The following is a 22,386-nucleotide window of genomic DNA, read 5'->3' as shown; positions in this document are numbered from 1 at the left end:
CCCATCTGCCCCCAAGACGCCAGGGATTTTTTTTTTTTGTTCCCCTTTGTTTTTTTGTGCTGTGGGCACAGAACTGTTGGCCATTCGCCTATTTTGTTTTAGGCCCATCAGCCCCCAAGGGGGGCAGAAGCTACCAAGATGCCAGAGAATGTTTTGTTTTTGTTCCTCTTTGTTTTTTTGTGTGTTGGGGGTGCCCCCTTTGGCAAGGGTTGCCCCCCGAAGGGGGCACAGAACTGTTGCCCATTTCTGCCCCCCTTGGGGGCAGATCGGCCTATTTTATTAGGCCCATCTGAATCACTTAGGCACCAGGGATCTTGTGTGTGTGTGTTTTGTGTGTGGGGGGTGGCCCCTTTGGCAAGGGTCACCCCAAAGGGGGCACATTACTGATGGCCATTTCCGCCCCCCTTGGGGGCAGATCGGCCTTTTAGGCCCATCTTCCCCCAAGGGGGACAGAAGCCACCAAGAAGCCAGGGAATTTTATTTTTTTGTTCCCCTTTGGTTTTTTTTTATGCTGGGGGCACCCCCTTTGGCAACGGTCACCCCCAAAAGGGGGCACAGAACTGTTGGCCATTTCTGCCCTTCTTGGGGGCAGATCTGCCTTTTTTTATTTTGGGCCCATCCACTTAGGCACCAGGGCAAATCTGTAAATTCTTGTTGGCGTGGTGTTTGTCAACTGGCGAAGTATTTGTGATTATAACAGTTTATTTCTTCTTTTTGTTCTAGTTCGAAGCTTTTGCTTCTTTTGCTGTGGATCCTTGCGGTTTTGGCAGTAGTTGACCTGTGGTTTGCTTTGTTGCATGTTTTAGGTAAGTAAAAGCAATTTACTCCAAAGGAGTATTGTTGACATGCATGACTGACATGTTTGTAGGTGGTGTACTAAATGTAGTATTGTGTGTGAAATTGTCCCTAGATTTGTGCACAATTATATTTGTGTTGTCTTAAGTCTAATTTGCTTTTCTTTTTTTCTTTTTAGTGGGATATCATTGGTGATTGCTGTATCTGTGCAGAGTAGTTTCTGGTGAGTCTAGCTTTTTCAGGCAAGTCAGTGGTATAGTTTTTTAGTACATAACTCTTTGTGATAAAGCCACACTTTGTTTATTACTTATTGGTTGTTGTTGGCAATCCATTTGTTGTTAGAAAGGATCATGGCTAGCCGCAAAGTGACTGCTTAGCAGGTTGCTGGCATGCTTTTTGAGTCGTTTTCTGCCCATGATTATGAGACTGACTCTGCATCTGAGGCAGAGGAGGAAGTGAGAGATTTTGGCAGTGAATTTCCGGTCTGAGAGGAATCTTCTGATGAGGAGGCCACTCTGAGTGCAGATGAAGGGCCTGTTTTAGAGGAGGACACTGGTGTGCCAATAGTGCAGCAGCCTGGGGCTGAAAGGTTTCCATTTAGAAGACCTGACACCTGGGTTGCCCCAAACATGGAGCAGCCATAGTTGCCTGCCTTTACTGGTCTCCCAGGGTGTAGAGTAAATACAGGATACTTTTTGCCTGTCAATTTCTTTGAGCTGTTTATGGACAATGTATTTTTGGAAGAGATTGTTGAGCAGACTAATTTGTATGCGGAGCAGTATTTGAGGGACAACGCTGCCAGACTTAGGCCTCGGTCTAGAGCTACCCAGTGGGTTCCCACAAATCTGGAAGAGATGAAAAAGTTCTTAGGTATGACTTTTTTGACGGGGTTGATAAGGAAGCCATCACTGGCTTCTTATTGGTCTACTAGTTTCTGGATGGCAAAGGCTATATTTCCTGCAAACATTACTCGTAATCGCTATTTGCTTCTTCTTCGGATGCTGCAATTTGCTGACAATGCTTTAGCCTTGCCACGCAATCACTCTGATTGTAACCGTCTTTTTAAGGTTAGGCCTGTCCTTGATCATTTTGTAGATCGTTTTTCAGAGGTGTATGTTCCAGGCAAAGAAATAAGTGTGGACGAGTCTTTGGTCCTATTCAAGGGGAGTTTGGTTTTTGAGCAGTACATTCCTAGCAAGAGGGCACGGTATGGAATTAAATTGTATATGCTGTCAGAAAGTAGTACAGGATACGTGTGTAATTTTCGGGTCTACAATGGTAGGGATTCCAGTATTATCCCTCCGGGTTGTCTGCCCACTTTTGGAGTTAGCGAGAAAATTGTGTGGGAACTTGGTAGACGACTGTTTAACAAAGGTCACCATTTGTATGTAGATCATTTCTACACTGTGCAGTTGTTCAAGGAATTGTTCAGAGTGGACACTGTTGCTTCTGGCACAATCCGTTTGAACCGGAAAGGCTAGCCAAGGGAGCTTGTCTGTAAAAAAACTTGAGAGGGGACAGTGCAGTGCCTTGTGGAATGATGAGCTGCTAGCTCTGAAATTTTCAGACAGGAGGGATGTAACATGCTAACTACCATCCATGATGAGAGTAATACCCCTGTGACCGGGGTCAGGTTGCCAAAGTGCGCAAACCTGCACGCATTTTGGACTACAATAAGCATATGGGTGGTGTTGATAGAGTAGATCAGAGGTTGGAACCTTACTCTGCTCTTCGTAAGTCTTACGTGTGGTATAAAAAGGTGACCATTTATTTATTTCATTTGGCAACTTCTAATGCTTTTATTGTGTTCAAGGATTGTTCCCCTGAGTCAAGGAGGAAATTTGTTAAATTTCAGGAGTCAGTGATAGAGAGCCTTATTGTGGTGGAACAGGCAAGAGTTCCTAGATTAGCAGTGGTGGAGGATGTGGCTAGATTGAAAGAGCGCCACTTTCCTGATCACATTCCTCCCACTCCCAAAAAAGACTTGCCCACTAAGAGTTACCACACCCCAAAAAAATTCTGGGAAATACCATGAGTGTAAACTACCTTGTTCAGTTTCAAGGTTGGCATATCTGTCATGTATTCAGTTAGAGCTTTTGTGTTTGTAGTTTTGTACTTATTTATAATTAGTGGCTTCTTTGTTGTTTAAAAACAAAAAAAAGTGATGGCGGTGTGCATGAAGTGGTGCTTGGCTGGCAGTGTGCATGGGGTGGATCTTGGCTGGCGGTGTGCGTGGAGTGGCGCTTGGCTGGCGGTGTGCGTAGGGTGGTGCTTGAATGGCGGTGTGCCTGGGGTGCCGTTTGGTTGGTGATGTGCATGGGGTGGTGCTTGGCTGGCGGTGTGCATGGTGTGGCGCTTGGCTGGCAGTGTGCATGGGGTGGTGCTTGGCTGGCAGTGTGCGTGGAGTGGCGCTTGGCTGGCAGTGTGCATTGGGTGGCACTTGGCTAGTGGTGTGCATGGGGTGGCACTTGGTTGGCGGTGTGCGTGGAGTGGCGCACGGCTGGCCACACACTCCCATCAGCTGGTGTAATTGCTGTATCATGCATGTTGGCTTTTGTAAGTGATGGGCCCTTGAGTGGTGCTGTCTGTCGATGCAAGTGTTGTAATGTGCTGGACCCGTGGCTGGCGGCGTGAATGGTCTTGTGCATGTCACGTATGAAAGGTGTGTGAATGAACTGTAAAGCGGTTGGTGCCTTGTTGTGGATTTACAGCTCACAAGTTGTGAGTCATTGGTTCAGTTTTTGGCCTTTCAGTTATTAACAGTGCATTTCATTTTTGTGAAATCTGTTAATAAAATTTGATCTACTGAACCATCACTCACCATCGTGCCAAATCAAACCAATATGTGTGGTAAAAATGACAAAACCTACACCCCAAGGAGTCCAGGGAGGCATGGCTTGCATGGATCCCCCAACATTTTCTTACCCAGACTCCTCTGCAAACCTCAAAATTTGCTTAAAAAAGCATATTTTCCTCACTTTCTTAGTATGATCACTGCTCCTACCAGCGTTCCCCTCAGTCCCACGAGTCTCCCAATAAAAATGATACCTCACTTGTGTGGGTCCCCAAAGAAGAGCCAGCCTAAAGATGTATAAAAGAAAAATATGTGCTTATCAACTCGCTGTGCTATGCCCTCAATTTCTACAGGTTTTTGGCCTTTTTCTGTTGCAGGCACCTAGGCCACCCACGCAAGTGAGGTATCATTTTTATCGGGAGACTTGGGGGAACGAAGGGTGGAAGCAAATTTGTGGCTCCTCTCAGGTTCCGGAACTTTGTGTCACCGAAATGTGAGGAAAAGTAGGGTTTTTTGGCCAAATTGTGAGGTTTGTTGAGGATTCTGGGTAAGAAAACACTGGGGGATCCACGCAAGTCACACCTCCCTGGACTCCCTCGGGTGTCTGGTTTTCAGAAATGTTTGGGCTTGGTAGGTTTCCCTATATGGCTGCTGAGCCCAGAACCAAAAATGCAGGTGCCCACCAACCCCCGCAAAAACAGGCAGTTTTGTATTTGATCATTTTGATGTGTCCTCATAGTGTTTTGGGACATTTCCTTTCGCAGGCACTAAGCCTACCCACACAAGTGAGGTACAATTTTTATCAAGAGACTTGGGGAAATGCTGGGTGGAAAGAAATTTGTGGCTCCTAACAGATTCCAAAACTTTTTGACACTGAAATGTGAGGAAAAAGTGTTTTTTAGCCACATTTTGAGGTTTGCAAAGGATTTTGGGTAACAGAACCCCGGTAAGAGCACCACAAGTCAACCCATTTTAGATTCCCCTAGGTGTCTAGTTTTAAAAAATGCACAGGTTTAGTAGGTTTCCCTAGGTGCCGACTGAGCTAGAGATCAAAATTCACAGCTAGGCACTTTCCAAAAAACACATCCGTTTTCAATGTGAAAATGTGATGTGTCCATGTTGCGTTTCCTGTCGCAGACATTAGGCCTACCCACGCAAGTGAGGTACCTTTTTATCGGGAGACTTGGGGGAACACAGAATAGCAGAACAATTGCTATTGCCTCTTATCTTTCTCTGCATTTTTTCCCTTCCAAATGTAAGACAGTGTGTAAAAAAGATGTCTATTTGAGAAATGCCCTGTAATTCACGTGCTAGTATGGAGACCCCGGAATTCAGAGATGTGCAAATAACCACTGGTTCTTAACACCTTATCTTGTGCCCATTTTGGAAATACAAAGGTTTCCTTAATACCTATTTTTCAGTCTTAATATTTCACCAACTGAATTGCTGTATACCCGGTATACAATGAAAACCCATTACACGGTGCAGCTCATTTACTGGCTCTGGGTACCAAGGGTTCTTGATGAACCTACAAGCCCTATATATCCCGACAACCAGAAGAGTCCAGCAGACATAACGAAATACTGCTTTAAAAAAATCTTACATCGCAGGAAAAAGTTACAGAGCAAACCATCGAGAAAAATTGTTGTTTTTTTCACCTCGTTTTTAATATTTTTTATTTTAGCTGTTTTTTTTCTGTAGAAAACCTTGTAGGATCTACACAAATGACCCCTTGGTGAATTCAGAATGTTGTCTACTTTTCAGAAATGTTTAGCTTTCCGGGATCCAGCATTGGTTTCACACCCATTCCTGTCACTTACTGGAAGGTGGCTAAAAGCACAAAAAATACTAAAAATGGGAAAACTTCCAGGGAAGTGCCAAAATTATGATTAAAATTGTGGTTTTCTGATTCATGTCCACCTGTTCCTGAAAGCTGGGAAGATGGTGATTTCAGCACTGCAAATCCTTTCAGCTAAAAAACCACAAGCCTTCTTCTGCAGCCCTTCTTTCCCATTTAAACAAAAAAACAAAATGTTCACAGTATTTTTGCTAATTCCTTGGTCTACTTCAGGGGAACCCACAAACTCTGGGTACCTCTAGAATCCCTAGGATGTTGGAAAAAAAGGACACAAATTTGGCGTGGGTAGCTTATGTGAACATAAAGTTATGAGGGCCTAAGCGCAAACTGCCCCAAATAGCCAAAACAATGCCTGGCACCTGAGGGAGAAAAGACCTGGCAGCTAAGGGGTTAATAATAGTAAATCAATTTTTATCACATATATTTTCCCTTTTCAGATGATATTGGTAGTCAATATTCTGGATAAAACACATTTGTTGGTCGATATGAAAAAGCTAATTTTTTGTAATACATTTGGTTGAGAAAAAGCAAATGAATTTTTAATGTAATTCTGCTGCTCTTCTTTTTCATTCCAGGCAGCCATTCTCTTTTGATTTTAACTGACATTTCACCTTATAGGCCAGCTCATAAGAGAGCGTAGACACAGTCCTCCAGAGCATATGTCACAATCTCCTCCTCCATTTTGCATACCATCACATTGTCTCTACTAATTCTATCTTCTAAGTCCTCACATTTGTCTCCTCGTAATTGTGCCTTCTTCTCTAGGACTTCAATCAACTCTGCAGTTCTTGCTGATTTTTGTATTAAACCCTCAATTTTCTTGTTTATTGATGCCGCGTTCTCTCAATAGCAGAGAGTATCTCTCTTAGCTTCCTTAATTGCCTGTCTTAAAACATTCTTCATATTCTCCATCGTTACTTCAGATCTGTTTATAGACATCTGAATATGCCAGAAGGCCCGGCATTGTCCCAGTGCTAGGTGTGTGATTGGTTCCTTATTTCTCCATTGTCTGGTTCACATGGTAAAACATGTTGATATGTTCTAATTTACTTCTCTCAATCATTTTCCTTCAGCCACCTGTGCCTAGTATGCTGTTTTGACTACATCACAACACTTTACCAGCTCCTATTGTTGCTGCAGAAGTGGTTGAGTTGGGGACAAGCACCAGTATAACTGCCTTTCAGTCTTAATGTGCCGTATTGAGCATCAAGCATCCTTGTTTTGATGCTTTCAGAACTTTTAACCTTCAGCAGACTGTCTACTCATGGTTATCTTTAGCCTGCAATACATCACATGTCTCTGAATCTGCACACTTGGTTTGTTCATTGTTACTGAGTTACAAGTAACACGTGTGTCCAGAGATTAGTTTGGATCTCCAAGACTCAACCTGACAAGGCTCCTAAGTGTCTTTATTCTTTCACCTTTTTACTTGGTACTTCTAGATGCTAATTGTGTGGAGCAAACTCTTGCCCACTTTCAATTGCCAGGTTTGTAATCTTGCATGCCAGCACACTTCCTTCAGTGTCAGAACAGTGGCATCTAGCTGCTTCTAGCAGGTTACCTTCTGAGATTTTATGTGGTAGTCAGTTGTAGTTCCTCCCAGGATTTATAGAAGTTTGATCTTCTTTTTTAACTCCTTAATTTGATTCATCCTTGCATAATGCTTTGTCCTCAATATATGTCCCCTGAACAACAACTTTTTACTGAGGTCCTCCATGTTTCAGCCTACTCCTCACTCACGGAGCTCCCATTAATAGCCCACTGTCAGCCCTTGCTCATGTACCATGGCTTTCGCTGGCCCTCCTTTTACCTGGTCTGCCTCTTTTGGGGTTTCACTCCACTAAGCCTGGTTCCCAATTTCGGATGAAGAGGGTTAATGCACTGGGGTCCTATTTTACTTCCTTCTGTAACTTTGTGGTCTGACCTAGAGTTTCCCCCTACCCTGCCTGAAGCTCAGCACTCTTTTGCTTTTATGGCCTATATTTGGCTTTGTCTCAAGTATCAAAGGGACTGATGATCTGGCGGTCTTCACACCACCTCAAAGGTAAGAAGGTTTCACCTCGGCAACTCAAGCCCTCACCTCACCCTAATTCAAATTACTTCTAAATAAGGAGACAACACATCCTCCCTAACTCCAAGTAGAGATGTTTAATTTGTTAGAGACAGAATGAAATGCAAAGGACAAATATCCATCAAAACAAAAACATCAGTTACAATGCATATGAAAAGATTACAGCATATATATTGGTCCCCGTGGCACTGTTAAATTGACAATGAATATTACAACTTACTTGCTCAAGAGGAATGACACTGTCATTTTCACCAAAAATAAACAAAGTGGGTTTTTTCAATGCACATCGATCATCAGAATCACGGATTATTCCTGTAAAATATAGATAATATGCAAAAATAAGAATTGTCTAATTTATCAAAATACAATTTTCATCAGATCCAGTAGAGAATTACACTGGTTCACAGGGGTGGCTCCTCCACAGGGCCGGAGCAGCATTGCCTCCCCCTCCCCCTGCCAGCAGCGGCAGATGCAAACCTTTTCCCAAAAACGATCATAAACTGTGTTTATGATAGTTTTTGGGGGAAAGGGGCGGGGCCACGGGGGTGACATGCACTGAGGGGGAGTGCTCAGCACTCCCCGTCAGAGCGCATGTATGTTTGGCCGGCATAGGGCTCTCTCCAGCCCAGCAACACACGTGCTGGGCTGGAGAGAGCCTGCACAGGCTCCCAGTCTGCCTGGGAGCGCCCTGACTAGGCGCTCCCAGCCAATCCTGATGCTGCTCTAAGCAGCATCAGGATTGGCGCAGGGCTGGCTGGGAGCCTGTGCCTTGCAGCAGACAACGGATGAGGCAGAGGAGTGATGCAGCGCGGGAGTGCAGGTAAGAGATTTTTTTTTACATTTATTATTTGGTATTTAATTTCTCCCCCCTCTGCCCCCTCGCCCCTTTCAATTTGCTCGAGCCACGACTGATGGTTCACCAAAATGCTACGGTTAGCAGAAATGATATCACAACACCTTTTGTCCCTACAATGATATCATACAACAAGCATTTGCAATGCAATAGGTCTCGCATTTGCTTGAGCTAGAGCTATTGGCATTGTAAATTCATAACCGGACTTTTCTTGCCACATAAATTGGTCAACCCGGCCTCACAATATCTTCTTTTCCTGCAATATAATTCCAGTGGCCCTGCATATAACTAAGGCACTTCCATGTACCTTCTTCCTCTATCTGCAGAGCATTCTAATTTAAATCTCCCATGCTAATTTCATTGGAATACCACTTTCACCACCCCACATTCAGAGTTGTTGGCTGGCAAACACAATTCCTCAAAAAAAGACACAAGACAGCCACAGAGGAGAAATAAACTAGAAGGGTTACCCAAACATATCAAGAGTGTTCAAACTGTAATCGTGTAGTAAGGATGTTAAGTTGGCCCGATTTATGGTCATAATCGTAATAAGGAGAGATTATTAAAACAAATACAATTAGCATATAAACCTTTATTAGAAATAAACTTTTGGCATTAGACTGTAATGCTCAAAACAGCCCCTCTAGCCATGAGAAAGCTTAAAAAACACTGAATGGAGGGAGGGGTTATTAGTTTGGGGTCCCCAGTAACCTAGTGTGGGGACCCAGAGGTGAAGTCAACAGAAAGAGTGTTTTGAAGGTGGTCCCCTTATCCTAGGACCACCACACGCTGAGTTATGAGCAAAAACGTTTTTTTTTAAAGTAACACCCTGCAAAGCATTATGGAACGAGTTTTTGTGCCACAAATATTATATTATGTTGACAGCAATGCTCAGAACAGCTCCTAGAGGACACCACACTAAAAACAGCATTTGGAAGAAACATGGTCATGCAACCACACAGTCAGCCCTTAGAGAGCATAACCACATGAAAAAAAGAATGTGAGAAAGTAATGCAGTGCAACCATATATATAGCCCCTAAATAGCATAGTGCATTACATATTTTCAAGACTAACAAACCTATTGCAATGATATTATAAACAAAGCCCATAAAACACAACTTCTCCCAAGCTGTAAAACAAAAGTATCAGCCATAAGAGAGGTTAAAAAGATAATGAATGGTAGCAGGGGTTATTATTTTGTAGTCCCCACTAACAGTGTGTGGGGACCCCAAGATGATGTAGACAGAAAGAGCACATTGTGGTCAATGTTTGGAAGGTGGTCCCATTGTCCTAGGACCCCCACAGGCTGAGTTATAAGCAAACATGTTTTGTAAAAGTAATTACCTGCAAAGCATTATGGGGCAAGTTTCCGTGCCCAAATGTTTTAGTATGTTGATATGAGTGCAAGGCTTAGAACACCCCCTGGAGCAGCAGTTCCTAACCTGGGGTCCGCTGCTCCATTGGGGTCTGTGACAAATTGCCAGAGGGTCCACAGGCCTGGGCCATCAGGAAGGCCCTTCTCCAGCTGGGACCTCTGACAGAAAAGTGTGTTTTTTATATTTCTTACTTCCTTTGTGCAGCTGTTTTGAAAGCACTGCAAAGCCATCATCCTGGCCAAAATAAAAGCATCCAGATAACTCTGGTGATTAATGTACCTGCTGGAGAGAGATGGGAGTTTTGTCTAGTGGCAGTTTTGACTCATCTAAGGTAGCGCAGATGGTTAATATGCCTGCTGCAAAGAATGTGTATCATGCAAAGAACAGCATTTTATGTGCATGTCACTGGGTTACTGCTTTTGTCATAGAGATTATTTTGTTACTGAGCGGTTCATAAGTGACAATCTTAATCTAGCACAGTGAGCAACAAACTGCCTTCAAAGAGCTGCATGCAAACTGGATGGCACAAATCTGAAAGTTACCTCTTTCTTTTTCCTTTTGCTACTAAAAAAGGTTTGCTTGCGTACAAATGCATTCTTATTATTAAAGTCAATGCTAACCACTGTGTTATGTTCTGGATCCTGAGTTTTGCTTCTCAAGACTAAGCACTCTTAGAAAATTACTACTAGTGTGGATGACATGTGAATCCTACACCTTTTAGTCCATGTAAAGTTCTCTGATACCCTATACTGGTATGAGAGGTGCTATAAAACAAATTAATTACAAATGACGGAAAAGTTTTGGAGAGGAGAGAGGCCTTTATGGTTTTACTTCATTTCCCCATCACATATTTATGTGAAAAGGTTTTCTCAGATCTTGTGAAACTAAGAATTAAAAAGAGAAATCGCTTGTAAAGTATTACATCTGAGCTGAGGATTCATATTTCATAAATAAAACCAAACATTGAACAATTAGTCGCCGGGATACATCGCCAACCTTCCCATTAAAATGTTTCAAACCTTGTATAGTTTTTCAATATAAAATAATTCTATCTTTAGTAATTCGAGTATTTGTTTGGTGTGTACTTGCTTGTGTATTTTTTGTGAATTACTATTTAAATCGTACAAATTGCTTGTGGGTTCCCGGCTTCCAGTAATGACTCAGTGGGGGTCCGCAGGAGTCAATAAGTTGAAAACCACTGCCCTACACGGATACCACAATGAAAATAGCATTTGTAAGAAACACTGTTATGTAACCATATAGTTAGCCCCAAGAGGGCACAACCACTGCAACAATATAATAACCAATGCCCTTATAACATTAACTACTCTCAGCTGTAAAACAAAAGCTCCAGCCATGAGTTTAAAAAGTCACTGACTGATGGGAGGGATTATTATTTTGGTGTCCCCATTAACCTAGTGTGGGGACACAGAGATGAACTAGACAGAAAAAGTATATCGTGGTGCATGTTTTGGTGGTGGTCCCATTGTCCTAGGACCAACACAGGCTGAGTTATGAACAAAATTGTTTTGTAAAAGTAATCCCCAGCAAAGCATTATGGGGCGCTTTTCCAGAGTGCAGTGAATATTGTAGTATCTGCTCTCCTGCTGTGCCGGGAGAGCCACTTTCACTTTAAGGATTTCTGTTTTACTTAAAGCAGTTACCAATTATAAGTGTTTTAAGGTAAGAGTAATAAGAAATGACTCTGATTAGGTAACTGTGAATAATGTAACCAGTGCTCCAATACCACTGATTGAGTTCACACTGTTGTGCTTGTTCACACTGAGTGCAATGGCCACCATGCAGCGGGGAGGAGATAGACAAAAAATATTTTGCCCCCGTGGAAGTATACCGGCAATCATGCAATAATCCATGTAACAGGGGCAGTCTGTAAGGTGTGACAAAAACAGCCTAAATGAGGGACAAACGTAAAGCATTTACCAGTGGACAGCAAGCAATTTTTGAAAGGTGAGCCCAGGAACGAATTAAAGTGATGGGTGAAGGATGGGCACGGTTAAAAGCCCACAATACTTACAACAGGTCAAAGCGCTTGCACGCTCGACTTAAAAAATGACATTTTTCCTCTGATGATGTCAAAAAGGTGATATAATGTGAGCTCTAGACAGTTTTTGTTAACAAAGGCTGATTTATTGAAGATTACTAAAGTAACAGATTAAAGTATTTGGTTGAGATTTCTGTGGGAGTACAGATCTAAATAGCAATCACACACTTACTCTACATGTGGCCCTAGATAAAATACCCTTGTATGGTACCTCTGGTAAAACAGTGGTTAGGAAGTAGAACTGAAGTATAAATAACATGAAATGTGAGCAAATAGTTTCTTGCATTTCATTTATAAAACATAACAGCTACACTGGACCTAGATCTGAAAGAGCAAAACGTGGGCCTCTCAGAAGAGAAGTACAGCCTGCTTTAAGGAAGACATATTGCCAAGCAGCCCCATAGATGAACACTAAAACACCACTGAGAGAGAACAACTTTTTCAGTCCACGTTGGTGGGACACAATTGCCCATACTATTGCTGCTTAAAGACACCGTGCCTCAACCAAGAACTCCTGCGACCGGAGTGGATGAAAGGCATTCCTTAGGGCATCATCTTTAACACAAGGTGATCAGTGGATTATCCATGGATCCTAAAGAGACCTAGGGTTCTCTCCTGTCTGTTTTTAACCCCCACCTCCTCTTCCTTTTTTTGGGGGGGGGGGGGGGCTCAACACAGGGTTCACTAATCTTGGCGCCAAAGGTGGCAAAGAAATTGCCAAGTATGAGGCACAATTGTCTTGGAAGACCTAATCAACCAAGGCCTGGTGAAATTGGAAGCCATAAGAAAGTGAAGACTTTTTTGAGGTGCTGGGTCCCCTTTTCGTAGTACAGGAGTGGCCCAGACTGACCCTCTAAGGTGAACCTTGAGTGAAAAAGGTACTCAGAGAACTTGCCACCTATTAAAAGTAACAGTGCAGAAATACCCTTAATGACCCACTTGCCAGTGTGATAAACTGTAGGCCCATGCCATCTGATAGCGAAAGATAAACTAGACTAGACACTGCAGCAATCTAAAATTGGTAAATTTTCAAAATCAACAGCTGCAGGTGACCAAGCTTTCAAAGACAATGGGGGAAAAAGCCAAGGTACTGGTGACAGCACTGCACAGACTACAGACACTGTAGCAATTATTCAAACAACTGAGCGCACTCACCAAGTACTTGAAACATGAATGGCGAATTAGGATCAGAGGTGATCCTGCTCAGGCAGCACTTAAGAAATGCTGTTGAGAGAATATAGGAACTGGAAGATCTAGTACAAGACCTGAAAACCGAGTTGGGCAAACCAAAACCCCTTTTGGAATGAGTGAAGGATGTGGAGGGTATAACTCACCATAACAACCTATGCATAGGGGGCTTCCTGGAAGGGACAGAGAAAACCCAGCCAGAACACTTGCATGACTAGTTCCAATCCTGGATGCTGGAGTTGGAGCTCTCCTCTTGCTTCATCACTGAAAAAGCCAGCCAGGCTTGACACTGATACCAACCCCAGGCACTGCCATGGCTGCTAATTACCAGGATTCTCAAACACAAAGACCAAGATTTCATCCAACAAGTGGTATGCAAGAAAAGCACCATCATTTTCAGTTCAACTTGAATACTTGTATTTCCAAACTGCACAAAACTTGAGCACTAGTGCAGAAAATCATCGGAGGAACTCCTACAAAAGCTAAGAGCATTGCATCCTGACTATAGACTGATATGCCCAGCATAACTCAAAGTCCTCCTACAGTCTAAGGCATACTTTCTTGACACTTCAGAGGTGGCCCATCACTGGACGGCCCAACAAAAGTTACTGGGGACAGATCCTCGACCCAAGGGAGAACCTGCAGAGCTGGTAGGAGCAATGATAAGCAGGCCAAGATAGAAAGAGAGAAACAACAGATGCCTCATGAGGTCCAGGTCTGTGGGAGGCAGAACCATAAAGCAGTTGCACTGCAACTCAGACTCGAGTCTGGATAATGCAGACAAGAAAACCCCCACCTGACTGACCGATGCTGAAAACATAAGACTCCTTTAGACAAATAAATGAGCGGGCTAGCGATTGACCATGTCAGTGACTATGGCTCTGCCTATAAGCAAGGCTGACCTGTGAGAGTGGGTGCTGTCTGCCGTACGTCCGATATGTGCTGCTAGACCCTACATGATTGCAACCCTGCAGATAAAATCCTAAATTTTACTATGACTTAAGAATCAGAAGCAGAAAACTTTATTTGAATGTCGTGCAATTACAGTTCCATCATAAGAAAAAATATCTCATACACCAACTGATTACAATAATCATATATACAAACATATATAAAATGCTAAGTGCTTCTAAAACGTTAATGCAGTACATTATTCCGAACATGCAAACCCTGCAAATCATATACAGCAGCTTAATCAGGGTGTATTAAATGTTGAGAACATACAGCCACCCGCAAAACCAGACTTACATAAAAGCATGTTTCATCATCCTGAAGTTGTTTCAGAAAAAGCAATGACTGCATGCAAAGCATACATTTTCTGGACTTAATAAGAGGCATTAAAAACATTTTTTAATATTTCTGATAAAAACCACAAAACAAGTCAAATGTAACACAGACTGTTTAGGAACATTGTTACACAGGAATACAAGCGATTCTAAGATATGCTCGAAACCTAACAGAAAGCAGAGTAGGTATTTAATTGTATCTGCCCAGAAGAAAAATATTAAGGAGCATTCACCTATTCCTCTCCCATCACATAAATAATTGCTAAGAGCACTTTCATGTTTCACTGACAAATATGTTGAAATGGAAGTTTTTTTTTTTTTGTGCTTTACATTGTTTCCTGGGTGCGAGCTAGCAGTAATGCTTGAACTTAATTTCTGCCCATTGTAGTGCAAGTTTCAGTATTAATGAAAACTTGGGGAAGACTGGAAGCATCAAAGGATTTCTTTAAGAATGCTAGCCATGGAACAGCAATGCCTTTATCACAAGCTAAGCAATCTTTTATGATGCTTCGTGTTAGTGATGCCTCCTCATCTTTTCAAATCGAGAGCCACAACTGGGGTGGGGAAGGGGGGTTGAATTGAACCCGTTCATTTATATAGCCTAGCCCCAACTCACTGTGGCAGATAAAGTGTGAGGTGGAAATAGATACAGACAAAAGCTTACAACAAAAGCGATTTTCTTCTATTTGAATAGCTGAGGGGTCCCCAATACCCCAAACTCCCATCCTAAAGATAGAAAGAGGTACACATTGCATGGAATAACTTTGTAACAAAGTGAACGTCCTCTGCTCCACTATGTTGGGTCTTCAGAACCAGTTGAGCTAAAAAACACCCCTGTTAGACTTTTCATCCTTGGCGTGGTCTCCTTTAAGTTTTTGCCTATGTTTCCCAGGTTGTTGATGTGTGCTGGACTCTGAATATGCTGTTTTTTGTTACTCTGGGCACTTTACCACTGCTAACCAGTGCTAAAGTGCAATTGCTCCTTTACAAAATGCGTATGTAATTGGCGTATCCATGGTTGGCATATTTGATTTATTAGTAAGTCCCTAGTACAGTGCACTAGAGGTGCCCAGGGCCTGTAAATCAAATGCTACTAGTGGGCCTGCAGCACTGGTTGTGCCACCCACATAAGTAGCTCTGTAATCATGTCTCAGACCTGCCACTGCAGTGTCTGTGTGTGAAGTTTGAATTGTAAATTCAACTTGTCAAGTATATCCACTTGCCAGGCCTAAACCTTCCCTTTTCTTACATGTAAGACACCCCTAATGTAGGCCGTCGGTAGCCCCAAGGGCAGGGTGCAGTGTATGGTTAAGGTAGGACATATAGGCCCTCATTCTGACCTTGGCGGGCGGCGGAGGCCGCCCGCCAAAGTCCCGCCGTCAGGTTACCGTTCCGCGGTCGAAAGACCGCGGCGGTAATTCTGACTTTCCCGCTGGGCTGGCGGGCGGTCGCCTTCAGACCGCCAGCCAGCCCAGCGGGAAAGAGGCTTCCACGATGAAGCCGGCTCGGAATCGAGCCGGCGGAGTGGAAGCTGTGCGACGGGTGCAGTTGCACCCGTCGCGTATTTCACTGTCTGCGCAGCAGACAGTGAAATACATGTAGGGGCCCTCTTACGGGGGCCCCTGCAATGCCCATGCCAGTGGCATGGGCACTGCAGGGGCCCCCAGGGGCCCCGCGACCCCCCCCTACCGCCATCCGGATCTCGGCGGTCCGACCGCCGGGATCTGGATGGTGGTAGGGGGGGTCGGAATCCCCACGGCGGTGCAGCAAGCTGCGCCGCCGCGGAGGATTCAATGGGGCCGCGGTACACTGGCGGGACCCCGCCAGTGGTGCCGGTCCGACCGCGGCTTTACCGCCGCGGTCGGAATCCCCATTGGAGCACCGCCGGCCTGTCGGCGGTGCTCCCGCGGTCCTCCGCCCTGGCGGTCAAAGACCGCCAGGGTCAGAATGACCACCATAGTAATGTGTTTTATATGTCCTGACAGTGAAATATTGCTAAATTTGTTTTTCACTGTTGCAAGGCCTATCCCTCTCATAGGTTAACATAGGGGCTACCTTTAAATCTGATTAAAGTGTAGATTCCCTTTGGGAGCAGATGGACATTTGGAGTTTGGGGTCTCTGAGCTCACAATTTAAAAATACATATTTTAGTAAAGTTGATTTTAAGATTGTGTGTTTGAAAATGCCACTTTTAGAAAGTGAGCATTGTCTTGCTTATACCATTTCTGTGACTCTGCTTGTGGATTCCCTGTCTGGGCCAGTTTGACAGTTGGGCTGGTTGCACCTCACACTAGACAGTGACACAAAGGGAGCTGGGGTGTAGCCTGTATATCCTGATGAGCCATCTGTGCTAGGAGGGAGGGGAGGAGTGGTCACTCGCACCTGAAAAAGCTGTGCCTGCCCTCACACAATGCAGTCTCCAGCCCCCTGGTGAGTGTCTGGGGCCTGGCCTGGGCAAGGCAGGATTTCACATTCAAGAGAGACTTTGCTTTGAAGTAGGTCTACTTCAAAGGAGAAATTGGGTATAAGAAGGGCACCCAAAACCACAGACTTTAGATCACTTCTGGACATCAAGAGGAACCTCTGCCTAGAGAAGAGCTGAAGAGCTGAGGAAGAAGAGCTGCCCTGCCTGTGACCGTGCTTTGTGGAGCTATTCTGCAGTTGCTGCTTCTGCCAAGGGCTTGATTTAGAGCTTGCCTCCTGTTGTTCTGAAGTCTCAGGGACAGCAAAGACCTCTCTCTGCCAGCACCTTGAGCCTCCGGAGACACTCCTACTCTGCCCTGTGGTGCCTAAGCAGTTCCTGGGACCCTGAAAGGAGAAGCTGGCAGCGTAAGGGGAAGAAATCCACGCACAGAACGCCTTGCGGGGAAAAGATTGACGCAACTCTGATCTGAGGCTGAAAAATCACCACACCGCCGGCTTCGCGGCTGAAAATCGACACTCGCTTGTAACGCAACGAAGAATCGACGCACGGAGCTGGAGAAACGAAGTGCAGCATCGATGACGGAGGCTGGTGAGATCGCAACCAGCGCTGCATGGTTTTTGGATCATCGTGCAGCTGGATTTCCGACGCAAACACCACTGGGCATGTAAAAACAACGCAAGGCCTGCCCGGACCCGAGAGTGCTGACCGGATCAACACATCAGTCTCCTGTGGAGAGAAGAAACGAAGCGCCGGACCCAACAAAAGGAGAAACAATGCAAGGTCTCGCTCGTGAGTGAAATCAATGCATCGCAAGCCCTTTTTGATGCACACTTGCCCGTGCAGAGTTATTTTTGACGCACCCAAGGTACACTTTCACGCTAACAGTGTTAGTGTGTGTTTAAAACTACATGAAGACTCTTTTTGCTTTTTAATTGATACCTTGACTTGTGTATTGTGGATTTTTGCCATTTTGGTCTTGTTTTGTTTAGATAAATATTTCCTATTTTTCTAAACCTGTGTTGTGTCATTTTGTGGTGTTTTCACTAAGTTACTGTGTGTGTTGGTACAAATACTTTACACCTAGCACTCTGAAGTTAAGCCTACTGCTTGTGCCTAGCTACCAAGGGGGTAAGCAGGGGTCAGCTGAGGGTGATTCTCTTTTACCCTGACTAGTATGAGGGTCCTTGCTTGGACAGGGGGTAACCTGACTGCCAACCAAAGACCCCATTTCTAACAACCCCCAAATAAGAGAATATGTTAGTGTTGGAGAGGGGGTTTGTTCCTACCAAGATACTTGTTAATGGAATACTGTTGGGGGCCACAAGCCTGATAAAAGATTTAGAACAATTAGTCAGCAGCTCAAGTGTGCCCATAAATTCCACTAATTATTCCGGCCCCCTGATATACCTCTGAAAAAAACAATTGTTGTCCAGAGATTTTCATTTTTGATTGATGTTTTTGGATCATTAGAGAAGTAATTTAGCTTGGGTAGACATTGCTGATACAGGCTGAATTTTTCTTGACGCCATTTTTAACAATAGCAGATATGTTGCAGTGATGATGTAATATTTCAGGAACCATGAGCCTTACATACTTAATTTTGGTATCAAAACATAGGTTTTGGGGGTCAGGTAGTCTTACAGAGACAGAAAATAACTCCTCAGACCAACCCTTCTACCATGTTCCAAAATGCCAGCTATAATAGAGGAAGAGACAAATAAAGAAATGAAACAAATAATAATGGTTTTTAATAATTTTATGTATACACCAAACAATGTTGATGATCTGAATATGACAAAAAAAAATTTATCACACCTGTTTTAGACACATTGTCATAGTTCACTTTATTTATTTGTTTTGGCAATCGCTTGTGGTACATTTGCAGAATGTTGAACATTTGAGGAGAGCATACTGACAGGGACATCTTTTTGTAGCACATGTTTTACAAGTTCATGTACGTCTAAGTTCTGTGGGTAGAGACTTCAGAAATTTTGTAGGTTTTAGCAAGCCATCAATATCTTCCCAACCAAATTCACACAGATCTTTCTCTACATATGCATTGTTTATAACATTTATACATCTTCTGCTCAAGTAGAATGCCCTTTTAAAGTGTCCACGCACAGAATATGGCATCAGTGGAAGGCCACTTAGCTGGACTGATCTCTTGAACTCACTGTACTGAAGATCGTCAAATGTGTGTCAGTCAATACCTTTTTTTCACACATGCACAAGGCATTTTTCTACGTCTTTGAAGTGACATTCTTCTTCTGCCTCAGCAAATCCTTTTAGAAACTTCACAGGTTCAGCAGTCAACGCGCCAAGCTTTGTTCCAATTTTGCTCATAGTGTCATCACCCGTAAGCATATGTGTCTTAAGAAGAACACTCGGCATCTCTGGGTTAAATTTCTTGTAAAGAATATGAAGTAGGATTAAGTGTCTTTTCTTGCCTGTTTCACAACATATCCATAACTCTGACAATCCTTGACTTATAAACATTGCAACAAATATAAGTAGCACAATAATAACATCTGTATCATTTGACAGTACACTGACTCTATTTGAACCATTTTGCACAGCCCACTCAGCATGCAGCACAACATGAATTTCAGCTTCCTCCAATTTGCTGTTCCATAATGTATCTATAACTCTGACAATCCTTGACTTATGAGCATTGCAACAGATCTAAGTAGCACAATAATAACATCTGTGTTGTTTAAAAGTACAATGACTCGATTGGAACTATTTCGAACAGCCCACTCAACATGTGGCACAGCACGAAGGTCAGCTTCCTCTAATTTGCTGTTAAGTTCTTGAACAGTATGGCCCACAGCTTTTGAATATATATCTGCAGGAACCAACTCCTCATTGACAATAATTCCAATGGAATAATTGGAAATTCAGTGTTCACTGAAGCATCAGCAATGTTTTGGCAAGTTAACATCTCCAAGTTCATCTTGTTTGGTGTTGATTACCAGAATTTATCAAGTTGCACAAGTATATGTGTCAAATTTTTGATGCACGCAAGCTCAATTGTTCTACTTGTAGACATTCGTCTGATTCTCTCACATTCTTTGACAGATAGTTCAAGATAACTGTCAAAGACAATGTGCAGTTCTTGCAAGGTGCACACTGACTTTAATATCTGTAGAACAGTCTAAAGGTTTTTTTGAGCTCTTGTACGAGTTTGTGCATCACTGGTTTGATTACAGCATTTCCATCAAATAATGTGCTTGTTGGAAGAAGATCATGCAACAGAATGTCCTTAAGAAACCCCTTTCTTTTTGTTACATCCATCTCTTTATGTGCTTGGGAAAGTTGTTTTTTGTAACCTGTTTTGTAGTGGCTGGTTGGATGAAACTCTTACTATGACAATTAAAGCATCAAAGTTTAGCTTGAGTGATTAAGTCTAACAGCTGTTTCTCTTTCAATACAAATCTCTCCTGCTTCAGTTCTGCGTATAGTTTAGATCCATGTTCAAGAACATTAGTAGACTTGTCTTTATAATGTTATCCACATATTGTTTGGCCACAAAGTTGTGTAGTTGCACAGGCTCAGTCATTTCAAAGGGTTTCCCTGCTGCTGCATGAAATGAAGAAGTCTGTAAACATGTTTATTAAAATGTTCCCCTCTCTTTCCCACAAGTTCGTGGTGAGGAACAGCTTCATGATGGTCGATTAATTTTTAATTTGTCATCTCCCTAAAAACATTGCAAATAGAAAGGACTTCATAGTAAGCTGGCTGCCATTAAGCAACATATTCACTTTTACATGTCTGGCCAACAATTCCCTTGGAGCGTTTTTGTGATGTATGGATCATCTGTCCAAGTTGCATATCTGGAGCCGCAGCATTGAACCTTCTCTCTCTGTCTTTCACCACAAAATGTCTTTGGATGAAGGTTTTGTAAAGGTATGGTTTTTCCACCTCTAGCTTCTTTCACTTTCTCAAACAGTAGGACCCTTCTCTCAGGTAATGTAAGCAATCAAATTTGCGAAACACAGTAATCAGTGACACCACAGTCGTTCCGTGCAGCTCCCAATCACCTTCCCGATCAGCATGTACCAAGTTGTCTACTAGAGATATCATATGTAAAACATTTCCCCAGTACTTGCAAAAGTCTGATTTTTCTTCACATTCTTTGATAAACTCTATGAACATGGTAGTCACGTTTTCTGATTTTGAACTGAGTGTATTGAACATTGCCTGGCTTTGCATTATGTCATTTGAATGAAGTGCACCCTGTGCCTTGTCCACTTTTGAGATAAGATATGCAAAATGTATTACTCTTGTTCCAGAAAGCATTCCAATGCAATGTTTCTATAGCCTCAGACGTGATGAGTATACCTTGTAAAAAACTAACATAATGGATTCCGTTCAATCCTGACTGGACAGTTTTGCTTCCAAAGATTTCAGCCTCAATAGGTGCATCGTCTATGCCACATCCACTGAGATGACTTCGTGCACACGGCAACACAACTTTTGTCATTTGGAAAACGCCCATCATTGGATAAAGATCATTAAATTCTACTGGATTGCTCATACAAATGTCAGCTACACAACGGAAAACACCTTCATCGCAGAAAATTGGCAGGATAGACTGGTCTTCAAGCTTAGCACGCACATTTTGGACATTTTTTAGAGCTGTGTATATTGTTGCGTAGCTTGTGACTGGAGATGGTATTACTGGTAAAAACCCAACCTTCTTCAGTGGGACAGTATTCTGGGAGATCAGAGCATGAATTCCAGCCCATGGAGGAACTGGCTTTTCTTCATCCTTCAGTCCACACTGAATAAGCAATATGATAAATTCATTTAAATCCGCTTTGCGGACCGCAGCATCAGGTAGAAGAAGATCCATGTCCTCTGCCACTTTGAAACTTTCTGTTAGACTGGGACGTATTGATGGCTTGAAGTGATTTTGCACACGTTGGCAAGGCAGATGGGTTACACGTTTGTAGCTTCGTTTGGTTATGCCTACAGCTGACAGAGCTTGTTTTCCAGCAGCTACTTCATTGGTACAGTCTTGAGAAAGCTTGAAGAGCTGTCTTCAAATTCGAATTATCAAGAGCAGCAATTGTAATCATTTCCTAGTAAAGTGACTTGGAAGTGGTGTGCTGTCGGATTCACAAGATTTTACAGCATGAACTGCTAACAAGTTCCTGCTCTGTACTATGTCATTATAACCTGTTGATACACCAATCCTATTCATTGAAGAGATTAAGGGGGTCATTCTGACCCTGGCGGTAATTACCGCCATGGCGGAGGTCGGCGGTAGCACCGCCAATAGGCTGGCGGTGCACCGCTGGGCATTCTGACCGCGGCGGTTCAGCCGCGGCCAGAAACGGAAAGTCGCCGGTGTCCCGCCGACTTTCCGCTGCCCTTGAGAATCCTCCATGGCGGCGGAGCGCGCTCCGCCGACATGGGGATTCTGACACCCCCTACCGCCATCCAGTTCCTGGCGGTTCTCCCGCCGGGAACAGGATGGCGGTAGGGGGTGCCGCGGGGCCCCTGGGGGACCCTGCAGTGCCCATGCCAATGGCATGGGCACTGCAGGAGCCCCCGTAAGAGGGCCCAAAAAAGAATTTCAGTGTCTGCCTAGCAGACACTGAAATTCGCGACGGGTGCAACTGCACCCGTCGCACCTTCCCACTCCGCCGGCTCTATTCTGAGCCGGCGTCCT

The 22,386-nt window shown here is 43.6% G+C and overlaps 1 protein-coding gene across 1 annotated transcript in view; it reads right to left on the bottom strand.

Annotated features, from left to right (window-relative positions):
• The window catches only part of CMBL (carboxymethylenebutenolidase homolog), a 707,337-nt gene that overhangs the window by 83,131 nt on the left and 601,820 nt on the right, over nt 1-22,386 (bottom strand). Inside the window, exon 5 of the mRNA XM_069219697.1 lies at nt 7,739-7,830. Coding sequence (XP_069075798.1) covers nt 7,739-7,830 — 92 coding nt within the window. The remainder of the gene's footprint in view (nt 1-7,738; nt 7,831-22,386) is intronic.

Source organism: Pleurodeles waltl, chromosome 2_2 (genome assembly GCF_031143425.1).
Source record: "Pleurodeles waltl isolate 20211129_DDA chromosome 2_2, aPleWal1.hap1.20221129, whole genome shotgun sequence".
In the NCBI taxonomy this organism is placed as follows: domain Eukaryota; kingdom Metazoa; phylum Chordata; class Amphibia; order Caudata; family Salamandridae; genus Pleurodeles; species Pleurodeles waltl.
Note: the sequence above shows the minus strand (reverse complement) of the source record. Positions and strands in the feature narration are given on the sequence as shown.